The 13,940-nt window shown below is 47.7% G+C and overlaps 1 protein-coding gene across 4 annotated transcripts in view; it reads left to right on the forward strand.

The window, feature by feature from the left end:
• Window positions 1–316: 316 nt before the first annotated feature.
• HOMER1 (homer scaffold protein 1) overlaps window positions 317–13,940 on the forward strand; it is a 135,581-nt gene continuing 121,957 nt past the window's right edge. For 2 of the 4 annotated variants that reach the window (XM_040421380.1, XM_040421384.1), the window contains exons 1-3: window positions 317–447; window positions 1,097–1,304; window positions 2,010–2,545. In XM_040421380.1, the coding sequence (XP_040277314.1) occupies window positions 2,541–2,545 (5 nt within the window). In that variant the 5' untranslated portion in view covers window positions 317–447; window positions 1,097–1,304; window positions 2,010–2,540. The remainder of the gene's footprint in view (window positions 448–1,096; window positions 1,305–2,009; window positions 2,546–13,940) is intronic. The other 2 variants (XM_040421381.1, XM_040421382.1) reach the window with 2 other exon arrangements.

The following is a 13,940-nucleotide window of genomic DNA, read 5'->3' on the forward strand; positions in this document are numbered from 1 at the left end:
GTTAGAGAGATAGATATGTAATATGGACAGATGTGAGCGTCACCCTGACACATGTGCCCTGGCTGAGGAGGATGTTTAGGTGGATGGATTACACAGTGTTGCTGTTATTACTAAAATTCAGCCGCATCACGTCTCCTCACACGTCTATTTTTGGTGAGCAGTACAGGGAAGCGTTATCTCAGGGTCCTGGCCGCCCCCCGCTCCCCTCCCCCTCTCTCTGCCTCTCCTTTCTCCCCTTATTTAGAAAGCGCTTCCGGCTGCGCTGAGCACTTTGACGTCATCCCCCACACGGGAGTGACGTCAATGCGGAGGGGAGAACGGGATGACGTTGCTTATTTAAATGTCTCCAGAGCGGAGGGATGGAGAGAAGGTCTGAGCGGACTGAAGGCACCGGCCAGGCCCCCGCCCCAGCCTCCGAGCCCCGGTAACCGGCATCATCCCTGGCTGGTGTGTATGCGGCGCTGCGGATCCGGGCACCCCCTGTATTTGTAGCCATAGGCGACGCTTCTACCCCCGCAGGCTACACGCTATCCTGACAGCCGCATTGCCTGCCTATACACATTAGTCACTAGCCGCATGTAGACGCATAGTGTGTACACGGGCACTAGCCATGCTACGCTAGCACACTGGGCACCACCTATATGCCTATAGGATTGTCTCCCAATGCAGCACCCTCCTCCTCCTGCTATACCGCTCCTGTGACGGATGGGGGAGTGTGCACAGTGTGCTAGAGGCTCATCCAGCGGCAGATCCGGGGCCTTCCCTTGCAGTGTGAGGTGAGTGGCCGCCGGTGTGCCCCCCTTCCTATAGGCGCCCATATAGGCTCTGTCTGTGCAGTCAGGTAAGGAGGAGGAGAACGTGGGGGCAATGCCAGGGCAGCGTCTCGTGCATGTTAGCTGGCATGGAATCAAGGGCAAAGGAAGGATGAGTGAGCGGTGGCAGCAGCGCCCGGCGGGGCTGGAGGGTACAGCAGCATGGCATGGCTGTGGTCGGCGGTGCCAGGCCTGAATCAGCTGCTGAGGGCGGCGCTGTCCTTGCGATCTGGGGTTATTCTGTCGCTGTCTCCTCCTCCTGTCACTGTGTGTGTGTGTTACAGAGACATGCCCGGTGCCAGCAGCTGAAGGATGGCAGCCTGCCGTGTCCTGCTGATGGCCGCGCACGAGCTGCTCGCCCGCTGTCCGTGGTGCTGAAGAGCCCGGCTCCGGAGGAGAAGCGACTGCAGCCCCTGCAATGTCACATTCTGTCATCCCTCAGCCTCCAGCGCTGCTGCTCGGCTAGGATCCAGCACCTCGGGCCCCGGACAGGTAGGTACCCGGCACACCGACCTCTCCATCTCTGCCCCCAGCCAGACCCTCCTGTCCTGGCACTAGATGTCACCTATGCCCAGTGGTCTGCCCCCTAATCCCCATCCCCCAAGAACATTCCCCCCTCAGAATGTAAACCACATGGATACTTCCATATAATGTTACATGGAGTGATGCAGGGGCCCTCCTGCTGCAGGGGCCCCCTCCAGAATATGCCATTTATCCTAATTATTATAAAAGGAACCGGGGCAGAACCCAGGACGCCCCAGCGACTATCTGTCCGGGTATCGAGAAGGCGGCTGCCACCGAGTACTGTCATCTGTGTATTCCTCTACTATCCATGTGTCAGGGGATCTGTTATCTGCTGTTCTATCTATTATTTATTATCTATCTATTATCTATCTATCTATCTATCTATCTATCTATCTATCTATCTATCTATCTATCTATCTTTTTCTGTCTTCTATCTATTATCTATCTATCTATCTATCTATCTATCTATTACCTATCTATCTATCTATCTCATATCTATATCTATCTATCTATCTATCTATCTATCTATCTATCTATTATCTATTATCTATCTATCTATCTATCTATCTATCTATCTCATATCTATCTATCACATATTTATCTCTCTCTCTATCTTATATCCATCCACCCGCTTATCCGCTGTGCTCCTGATGCTCTCCCTGTGTCACACAGTACTGGATCCATCCTGCAGAGGAGTCCCCGGAGGAGGACGCGCTTTGCTTCTCGCACAGGCAGGAGACTGGGGCGGTCTGCAGTTCTTGGTCACACTGGTGCATACTGTATATATGTCTGTGTGTGTGGGAAGAGCAGCGTGGGAAGCGGATCTTTGTCGAGAAGGACATGATCGGAATAAGCATTGGGCTGGCTTCCTAGTGTCGCCTGAAACTACGAGACTCTGGGAGAAGAAGGCACATGAATGCGCGCTTCTTCTGTTGGATATACTTTTTTTAATATACAATTGTTATTTTTTACTACAGTAAAGTACATAAGAAAACTTCTCGCTCCTTTCACTTGTTTTCTCCTTCGGGTTTTGGAATTATCCTTGGATTTAAAAGCCAGACACTTGATGTGCTCCTCCGATGAGTGACGGGGGTTAGAAGAGGCGGCGGATACATTCTGATTGAGGAGCAGTGCTGATGGTTCAGGAAGAAACACTGTAAAAGTTCTTTACATCACTTCAGTGCAAAATCTTATCTGGGCAAAATGGGGTAAGTGTGGACCTACCATTGAGATCTATTGCACGGCTTTAATGGGTGACCTTGACATTGAGTACTTTAGTCTAGACATCTAAATGATTCATAGCCGAGGCTTGGTGGGATTCTATTGGAAAGATGTTTACAGGTCTGAGCAATGTAAATGCATCGTAAATCAGCGCATGGGATACTAAAGTGACAGTAAGGCATAGTAATAGTAGTAAATGGATATAATGCATAAGATTTATCATCTGCCACAAAAACACATAGAACGCTTAAGAGTGATTGATGTGCCGTCTATAGTGATAAAATGGCTCACCTTATTAAAGCAGCAGGACACGACTAAGGTGTGTAGGCTCGGAGCAGAGGGCGGCGTACTTTGACCGGATTGTCTAGTCCGCCGCTTCAGTTTTATATCTTTAGTTAACGATCACTCGAGGTTCAGTGTTAATGTGACACATATCTACATGGCCTGATGTCTGATGGTAGCTGCGGGAGTCCTCATCGCGTGTAGAGATGAAACGCACACGTTTTGTAGCAGAAAATGAGATCATTATATTTAAGATGGAATAATCTGACGTTAAAGAGTTAAACACGTGACGGGACGGCCGCTGGTAACCTACCGTCTACTGCAGCCTCCAGTGTGGGACTGTTACAGGACAAGTACTAATATTAAAGGGGCACTCAACCCAACGTAAGAAACCTATACAAGTGCAGTATGTAAAAAGAGCTGTTAATATTAAAGGGCTTCTCTCTATTCCGCACACTTGGCATTTATCATGTAGAGAAAGTTACTACAAGCCACTTACTAATGTATTGTGATTGTCCATATTGCTTCCTTTGCTGGCTTGATGTGTTTCTCCGTCACATTACATGCTGCTCGTTTAAAGGGGTTATGACCACCCTTCAATCCAGCAGCGGTGGTCGTGCTTGCACACTATAGGAATAGGAGCACTCCTATGATCCCGGCCACAAGAGAGGCCGGCGCTTTTTCTATAGTGTGCAAGCACGACCACCATTGATGGATTGCAGCGTGGTCATAACCCCTGGACAGTGTATAATGTGATGGAAAAATGATTCCAGCCGGCAAAGGAGGCAATATGGACAATCACAATACATTAGGAAGTGCCTTGTAACAACTGCATGATAAATGCCATTTACTGAAGTGAGACAACCCCTTTAACTCATTCTTCTGTAGGTGGTTTCTCAAGAGTGGAGATGCAAAACAGGAACCAGTGACTTTTGGGACACAGTCAGTCTCTTCCCGGCCCAAAATGGCTGCGTACAGAGAACAGTAGCATCAGCATTCCACTAGTGATTGTCCTGCGTTGCGGACTGTCTGTGACAGCAATTATATGGACTGTTTAATATAGGACGACGGAGACATATTGTTCAGAAAGCCTGAACTAAAACGTTCTCAAGACCCGAGAGCTGTGGAGTTCAGACAGACCTCTCACTATAGGAGACTTAGATTGATAGAATATTTATATGTTCAATATTTCTAAACGTCCTAAGTTGCTGTGTAAGTAAATATGCATTTCAATGAATTATATATTAATAATAATATATCTAATATATCCATTTTGAAGATATAGTTGGAGTTAGTCCATTTCTGACGACTCTGACGCCATGTCCGATTCCACTCAAAACTGACTCCAACTCCACAGCAGTGGTAGGCACAGTAGGCAGATGCCTATGGAGCCGTGTCACTCCCTAGTTTAAATTTGCAAGTAGAACTCACTCCATGATACAAGTGATCCGAGGTGCTGACAATGCTGGAGACTACGGGGTACAATTACTTTTATTGAGTGGTAGGCACCCATATAGCCAACTGGCACATCTCTCCGGAGGAGGGAGGTGGAGCTGGGAGAGAAACTTGTGGACCCTACTAAAGGTAGATGATAGGTGGTCGGCTGGCCATGCATTTGGAGTGCAGATGTATGGAGGGGGTCAGGGGTATATATTATAAATAAGAAAGGAGGGGCCTTTAATGGTGTTCAGTTTGACTTAAGACTGAACTTAAAGGACCTGGGGTGAGGTCTTGTTCTGTCCCTCGCAGGAAGGGTATTATGGAACATAACCATATATATTTTGCGGTCCGCAAAACACGGATCCTCAAAAAATACGGATGACGTCTGCGTGCATTCCTTATTCTGCGGAATGGAACAGCTGGCCCCTAACAGAACAGTCCTATCCTTATGCGGACAATAATAGGACATGTTCTATTTTTTCACGAAACGGACATGCGGACATACGGAAACAGAATGCACACAGAGTAACTTCCCTTTTTTTGCGGACCCATTGAAATGAATGGTTCCGTATATTGTCTGTAAAAAAAACTGAAAAAAAAACGGAACGGGCACAGAAAGAAAATACGTTTGTGTGCATGGGCACTAAATCCGCAGTTCTTCAAAGGATATCTCCAAATCACAATCAGTTTGCTGATACTGTAAACTGCATTAAATCCACATTAATGTATACAAAAAACGTATACATTAAACCAGTGGTGCCCAACCATTTTTCGTCTGAGGGCCACACTAGACTTGGTATCAATTTCGCGGGCCGGAACAGGTAGCTTTGCCAGAAAGAAATGCAAACGCTATGAGGGGGCACGTGTGAGCATTACTACTGTGAAGAGGGCACATATCTGGCATAACTACTGTGAGGGGGCACATATCTGGGCATAACTACTGTGAGGAGGGCACATATCAGGGTATAACTACTGTGAGGAGGGCACATATCAGGGTATAACTACTGTGAGCTGTGAGGAGGGTACATATCAGGGCATAACTACTGTGAGGGGGCACGAGTGAGCATTACTACTGTGAAGAGGGCACATATCTGGCATAACTACCGTGAGGGGGCACATATCTGGGCATAACTACCGTGAGGGGGCACATATCAGGGCATAACTACTGTGAGGAGGGCACATATCAGGGCATAACTACTGTGATGAGGGCACATATCAGGGCATAACTACTGTGAAGAGGGCACATATCTGGGCATAACTACTGTGAGGGGGCACATATCTGGGCATAACTACTGTGAGGGGGCACATATCTGGGCATAACTACTGTGAGGGGGCATGTGTGAGCATTAAGTCTGTGAAGAGGGCACATATCTTGGCATTATTACTGTGAGGGGGCATGTGATGTATACATGTGTGTAATGTATGTAGTGCAGTATGTGATGATCACACACTGCGCTGTCACCTTCTTCTGCAGGTCTACCTTGATGTCTGGTCTTTAGGCTTCAGTCAGATCCAAATCTTAACAATCAGGGGCGTAGCTAGAAATGACTGGCCCCCATAGCAAAAAAAATTATGGGCCCCCCCTCCCGGATCTCCCACCCCCACATACCTATTGGACCTCCCACCCCTTCCAGAGCTCCCACCCAAACACCCCTCCAGGACCTCCCACCCCAACATCCCCCCAAGTGTCGTCCACAGATCCCCCCCCCCTAAGTGTCGTCCACAGATCCCCCCCTAAGTGTCGTCCACAGATCCCCCCCTTCAGTGTCGTCCACAGATCCCCCCCCTTCAGTGTCGTCCACAGATCCCCCCCTTCAGTGTTGTCCACAGATCCCCCCCTTCAGTGTTGTCCACAGATCCCCCCCTTCAGTGTTGTCCACAGATCCCCCCCCCTTCAGTGTTGTCCACAGATCCCCACCTTCAGTGTTGTCCACAGATCCCCCCTTCAGTGTCGTCCACAGACCCCCCCCCCTTCAGTGTCGTCCACAGATCCCCCCCTTCAGTGTCGTCCACAGATCCCCCCCTTCAGTGTCGTCCACAGATCCCCCCCTTCAGTGTCGTCCACAGATCCCCCCCTTCAGTGTCGTCCACAGATCCCCCCTTCAGTGTCGTCCACAGATCCCCCCCTTCAGTGTTGTCCACAGATCCCCCCTTCAGTGTTGTCCACAGATCCCCCCCTTCAGTGTTGTCCACAGATCCCCCCCTTCAGTGTTGTCCACAGATCCCCCCCCTTCAGTGTTGTCCACAGATCCCCCCCCTTCAGTGTTGTCCACAGATCCCCACCTTCAATGTTGTCCACAGACCCCCCCCTTCAGTGTCGTCCACAGATCCCCCCCTTCAGTGTCGTCCACAGATCCCCCCCTTCAGTGTCGTCCACAGATCCCCCCCCCTTCAGTGTCGTCCACAGATCCCCCCCTTCAGTGTCGTCCACAGATCCCCCCCTTCAGTGTCGTCCACAGATCCCCCCCTTCAGTGTCGTCCACAGATCCCCCCCTTCAGTGTCGTCCACAGATCCCCCCCTTCAGTGTCCTCCACAGGTCCCCCCCTTCAGTGTCCTCCACAGACCCCCCCCCCCCTTCAGTGTCCTCCACAGATCCCCCCCCCTTCAGTGTCCTCCACAGATCCCCCCCTTCAGTGTCGTCCACAGATCCCCCCCTTCAGTGTCGTCCACAGATCCCCCCTTCAGTGTCCTCCACAGATCCCCCCCTTCAGTGTCCTCCACAGATCCCCCCTTTCAGTGTCCTCCACAGATCCCCCCTTCAGTGTCCTCCACAGATCCCCCCCTTCAGTGTCCTCCACAGATCCCCCCCCTTCAGTGTCCTCCACAGATATCCCCCCCCACCCAGAGCCGCTTCCTAGCTAATTTATTCACTGCACTTGCCTCTGTGAAATTGAAGAGAAGCGCCGTAATCTCGCACAGGCGCACTGGCAGAGGCCAGGAAGACGGTGCATGCGCACTTCGATGCCTCTGCCAGTGTGCCTGTGCGAGATTACGGCGCTTCTCTTCAATTTCACAGAGGCAAGTGCAGTGAATAAATTAGCTAGGAGGCGGGGCTTGGCGGGGAGATTGCAGGCACAGGCAGCATCGCTTTGCTGCCTGTGCCGTTCGCAGCGCGCCCTGCGCTGATAAAGTCCGGTCACTGCGCGGGCCGCATTTGGCCCGCGGGCCGTAGGTTGGGCATCACTGCGTTAAACGGATGCCTCAGACTGATGCCATACAGTGGCATCCGTTCACCATAGAGTTCCATTGTAAAAAAAAAAAGTATACATTTTTTTACTGCACTTTGCAGAATAAAAGAACGTGGTGTGCTGGGTTTTTGTATCCTTTTTTTTCTTCTCACGTATATGTCAAACGGAGTCATAAAATGTGATGTGAACCTACGCTTAGTTGACAGCGTATCCTATGACGCCTGTTATATTCCCCATCTGATAAGTATATCCTACTTTGTGGTTACCATCCTAAGGTTGCCATAGATGTGTCTATAACTTGGCCAGTCTGACAGAGAATGAAGGGTTGGCACAAAAGTAGTACGTTGGTGGCAATGGTTGTTTTATAGGCATGCCTAATACATAAACTTATATATTCTATTAATTTGTGTTCAATAGTTATAATGCATGGGTGACCGTGTAATACATGACCTGGCCACATCAGCCAGGATGAGAGCAGCGCTTTCTCAGTAGCTCTCCTTCTTGACTAACACAAGGTGTCCTAAGTGAGGAACCCCATCTATGATGTTCATATCTCCTATTGTCAGATTGTTAGAGGTTGCACATCTCTCAGTTGTGTCCGTCCAGTTGTTTTATGCTAGAGTTGAACACAACCATTGTACGAGTATGTGCAGTTTAGTCCACAGCACGGCGTCCAAAGTCTGCAAGCAGCGGACAGAAAAAAGCTGCAGGGTACATTTTTCTGTCTGGTGCTAGGAGACTTACATTGTCAAAACAGATGTCATAAATAATCCCATAGAAAATCTGGGATCAGTTTTGGTATCAGTTTCCCTCCAACGTTTCTGTACAACAACAAATGGAACGATATATGTGAACCCGGCCTAGGACTAGTTGTCACGGTACCTTCTGTGACAGAGGTTAGAAGATCGGAGAGACTGACTGCACGTGAGGTTAACTGACAGTCTGTTGTCTCTTGATTCTCAGTGTTGTGGTTTGGTAATGACCACACCTCTTGCCAGGTGCAGCCCGTGCTCATTACTGCATTCCCTACATAGTTTGGTCTCACACTTCATACCTTGCGGTTGATATTTTCTGCTTGGATTTGGAAGAGTTGGTGTGTGGACCTTACCTGTGTCCCTGCTCATAAGTTGTACTGCTCTTTGTATTTGGTTGTTCCCCTGTTCTTGTTGTTACTAGGCCTCAGGGAGACGCTGGTTCGGTTATCTGGGAAGGAACCAGTAGTCTCATTCCCTGCCACTACCTTTAGGGCATTTCAGGGCTCCTAGGGTCTAGGTTACGGTGTATGTATTTTCCCACCTTCAGGGTCTATACATACTGACAGGAGTCAGGGCCAGGTTTAGGCGCTTCCTAGGAGGTGACCTTTCCCTCTCCCTAGCCTTGAGGCCTAGTTCTGTGTCCCTCCCCTCCCTTGTATTCATGACATTATCAACTGCCAAAAACTGCCATTTTGTTTGGATCAGTGCAGCTATGGATCCTATGTCTGCACTGGTTGACAGCTGCAGTGTCTGTCTTTGGAGGTAGCTGACCTCCTGAATCATTGGAAGCAGCTATGTCCCTTGCTGTACGTCTTGATAGACATCTGAGAGATCTAGGGTTCCTCACCCTGACGATGTACTGTCGAATAATGTGGCGGCTTCCTTTGACACTTATGGTGGAGAGACACCTGTGGTTACGCCTTGTAACGAGCCTATGCAGTTAGGAGGAGCTACTCCTGGAACTGCTGGCATGAGCTTTGGTCATGAAGGGAGTCTGTTTTTGTTGTGGAAAGATGGGAAATTTTGTGAATATATGTCCGTATGTTGAGCGTCAAGGTGAAAACAAAAAACGTTTAATCCCCAACTTATTATTGGTGGTGTGGGTGGGGAGCCAGAAAACTTACTTTTTTTCATTTACTGGTAGTACCGATTTCTCCTGTCGGCCGAGGTGGCACTAGACTCCAAAACTGTGGGAATTGAGGTGTTTATTGACAGTGGGGCAAGGGTTAACCTAGTTGATGGTCAGTTTGTTCGTATGCATGGTTTGACAACAAATGCATTCAACATAAATATTTTGGTGTTTGCAATTGATTCTGCTTCACTCATTTAAAAATGTTTATCACAAATTGTACAGGACATCCGTTTAAAGGTGGGTGATTTTCATCAAGAATCCATTTCGTGTTTTGTGCTGGAGGGTCTGCCTGGTCACTTGGTGCTAGGTTTACCATGGTTAAGTAAACATAACCCTACCATCGAATGGCAAGCGAGACAGATTCTTGATTGGAGTGATTATTGCATAGACAACTGTCTTAGCACATTGCTTTCTGTTGTAACCACTGAAGCTGTACCTTCCTTTATTTCTGATTTTGCTGATGTATTCTCTGAAAGTGGAGACCAGGAGTTACCCCCAAATCGAGAGTATGATTGCCCTATCAACCTTATTCCCGGAGCTAAATTGCCCAAATCTCGGTTGTATAATCTTTCTGAACTCGAAAGAGCAGCCATGCGAGAGTTTATCACAGAGAGTTTGGCTAAGGGTCATATTAGACCATCCAAATATCCAGTGGCTGCAGGGTTTTTCTTTGTTAAGAAAAAGGACGGAACTTTTAGGACATGTCTGGATTTCCGTGAGCTTAATCGCATTACTGTCCATGATCCCTATCCCCTTCCTTTGATCCTAGATTTGTTCAATCAGATTGTCGGTGCCAAGGTGTTCTCTAAGTTGGATTTGAGGGGGGCATGTAATCTGGTAAGGGTCAAGGAGGGGGACGAATTCAAGATGGCCTTTAATACCCCTGAAGGTCATTTTGAGAATTTGGTCATGCCTTTTGGGTTGACCAATGCTCCTGCTGTTTTCAACATTGAATCAATGACATCTTTCATCATCTGGTAGGCAGGTTTGTGGTGGTGTATCTGGATGATATTTTAATTTATTCCACCGACATGGAGAAGCATCAGGATCACGTGAGACTGGTCTTACAGATCCTAAGGGAGAATAATCTGTATGCTAAGTTGGAGAAGTGTGTATTTGCGGTCCCTGAAGTGCAATTCCTGGGGTACCCACTCTCATGTTCAGGTTTTCATATGGATCTGGAAAAAATCCATGCTGTGTTGGACTGGGATCGAACCGAAAATCTGAAAGTGCTCATGCGATTTTTGGGGTTCACCAACTACTACCGTAAATTTATCTTGCATTACTCGACTGTTGTTAAACCATTAACAGATATGGCTAAAAAAAGGTGTGGATTTCTCAGTATGGTCTGATGAGGCATTACATGCCTTTTCAGCGGTTAAGAAATGTTTTGCTTCTGCTCCTATACTAGTGCAGCCGGATGTGTCACAGCCATTTATTGTGGAGGTTGAGGCTCCGAGGTAGGAGCAGTCTTGTCGCAGGGTCCTACACCTAGTACCGTATTTTTCGCCGTATAAGACGCACTTTTTCCCCCCAAAAAGTGGGTTTTCAATGATACACCCGCCGCGATGCCGTGCGGCGGGTGTATCAGCTGTGAGGGAGGCGGGACTAGGGGCCGGCATCTGCTTTTATAATGACAGCGGGGCCCGTGCAGTGACTGTATTCTACTACACGGGCCCCGCTCACTGTATAATCTTATGTCTAATAGTTAATTGTAATTGTATGTAATCACATAAGGAGCGCTGTGTATTACCGGTACTTACAACTACAAGCGCTCGCCGCTAGGTAGGTAGCAGAGAGGAGGGAGGAGGCAGGCCGGGAGGACGGACGCTGGCAGTGTGAGTCATACGTCATGCGCCGCCCACTTTATGAATGAAGCAGGCGGCGTGGGCGCATGACGTGTATTGAGAGTCATTCTCTACAGGGACACTTATGGAGGGGATCTGTGGATGACACATAGCATAAGATACTATATATGTGTCATCCACCGATCCCCCCCATAACTGTCATACACAGATCCTCATAACAGTGCCATCCAGAGACCCCAACAAGAGCCACCCACAGATCCCCCATAAGTGTCACCCACAGATCCCCCATAAGTGTCACCCACAGATCCCCCATAAGTGTCACCCACAGATCCCCCATAAGTGTCACCCACAGATCCCCCATATGTGTCACCCACAGATCCCCCATAAGTGTCACCCACAGATCCCCCATAAGTGTCACCCACAGATCCCCCATAACAGTGCGTCACCCACAGATCCCCCATAAGTGTCACCCACAGATCCCCCATAACAGTGTGCCATCCACAGATCCCCCATAACAGTTCGCAATCCACAGATCCCCCATAACAGTGTGCCATCCACAGACCACAATTAGTTCAAAACCCACCAAAAGAACACCTTTTGGTTCAAAATATTTTTTTTCTTATTTTCCTCCTCAAAAACGTAGGTGCGTCTTATGGGCCGGTGCGTCTTATAGGGCGAAAAATACGGTAAATGGCGCCCATGTGCTTTCTTCTTTAAAACTCTCGGATGCTAAAAGAAATTTCTGGCCATTATGTTGGCTATTGAGGAATGGCGTCATTGATTGGAAGGAGCTGTTCATCCCATTACGGTAATTACCAATCACAAAAATCTGGCTTACCTGGAGTCAGCTAAACGTCTGAACCCAAGGCAGGCCAGATGGTCATTGTTTTTTACCAGATTTAATTTCATTGTCACCTATCGCCCTGGGATTAAGAACATCAAGGCGGATGCCTTGTCACGTAGCTTTCGTGGGGAAGGGGGGTGTTTCGGAAGAACCTGGTCCTATCTTGTCTGAAGGGGTAGTGTCTGATAGGGGGATTCAGTTTGTATCCATATTCTGGAAGGCCTTTTGCACTTGCTTGGGGGTACAATTGTCCTTCTCTTCGGCCTTTCACCCTCAGTCAAACGGACAGACTGAGCGCACTAACCAGAATCTGGAGACTTATATGAGATGTTTTGTCTCAGAGAATCAGGAGGAGTGGTCTTTTTTGTCTTTGGCTGAGTTCGCCATAAATAACCATAGGCAGGAGTCCACTGATAAGTCGCCTTTTTTGGGGGCATATGGGATCCTTCTGCAGTTTGGCACATTTTCTGGTACTGAGACTTCTGGTATACCTGAAGAGGAAAGATTTTCTTCTTCTTTGTCATCTATTTGGTGGAAAATTCTAAATAATCTGAAAAAGATGGGCAAGAAGTATAAACAAATGGCTGACAAGAGACGTATGAGTGGTCCGGACCTGAGAGTGGGTGATTCTGTGTGGCTGTCCACAAGAAACATTAAGTTGAAAGTACCTTTGTGGAAGTTGGGCCCAAGCTTTATTGGTCCATATAAGATCTCTGCCATTATTAACCTGGTAGCCTTTCGTCTTGAACTTCCGCAGGCTTTAAAAATTCATAATGTTTTCCACAAATCATTACTGAAGAGACATGTCGAACCTGCTGAACCGTTCTCCCAGCCACCCCCTCCTGTCATGGTGAACGGTAATCTTGAATTTCAGATCTCCAGGATAGGGGCTCCTAGGGTCTAGGTTCCGGCGTATGTATTTTTCCACCTTCAGGGTCTATACATACTGACAGGAGTCAGGGCCAGGTTTAGGGGCTTCCTAGGAGTTGATCTTTCCCTCTCCCTAGTCTTGAGGCCTAGTTCTGTGTCCCTCCCCTCCCCTGTATTCGTGACACTAGTGCTCTGCTCTATCTCCATCAGTCTCGTAGAAGGGAATGGAGGGTAGACCATCCCTTCATTCATGGAGGGTACTCATGGGTCCTTGTTCTCCTGGGGGTGGGTGTCCTAACGGTCGGACACTAAGCCATCATACATTTATCACCTGTCCTGAGAATAGGTGTTGAATGGTTTTCATGGGATAACCCTCCTTTTCGGAAGAGTAGGGCGCAGTTGCATATCAACCTAGAGCAGATTGTCCTTGAAAAAGAATTGACAACTGTTACAGATTTACAAGCCTCCGTGGCAGAATACTGAGATTGTACATACAGCTGCTGAGCCATAGTCCAGTCATGGCTAGTGATTTTAATAAAACTCTTGGTTACATTTTGAAAAAACACATATGGAAGGCTGTAAAGGAACTGTTGTTTTGAAGACAATCTCAATTTTTTGGGCTATAAAATAAACCTTAAAGCAAAAAATTTACAGGCAAAAACCACACTATTCGATGGTAGCACCTTGCATGGCGTTCATCTTGTGATAGTAGAAGGTAAAACAAAAAAAAAAAAAATTTTAAAGAAAAACTTGCTGCAGTTTGCAAGTGAACTGTGACCTGTGAGAGGATGTACAGTATTTTTCAAAAAAGAAACCCAAATACAAAGCTGAAGACGTACACGTAATAGGTAAAAAAAAGGGAGTGCAGACAGGGGTTTTCTAGTTTACATTAACATCCTTTATGAAGGTTGCTGTAATTTTGTAATGTGTTTCTTTTACCTTTATTGCTGCTATCTCCTGTTCTGGGCTGTGGTCACATGACCATGTGTCACGGAACCATGAACCAGACGTACAACAAGAGATAAGTGAAAATAAGAAGGCTTTATTGAAAATAAAGCTGTA

Source organism: Bufo bufo, chromosome 2, assembly GCF_905171765.1.
Source record: "Bufo bufo chromosome 2, aBufBuf1.1, whole genome shotgun sequence".
NCBI lineage: Eukaryota > Metazoa > Chordata > Amphibia > Anura > Bufonidae > Bufo > Bufo bufo.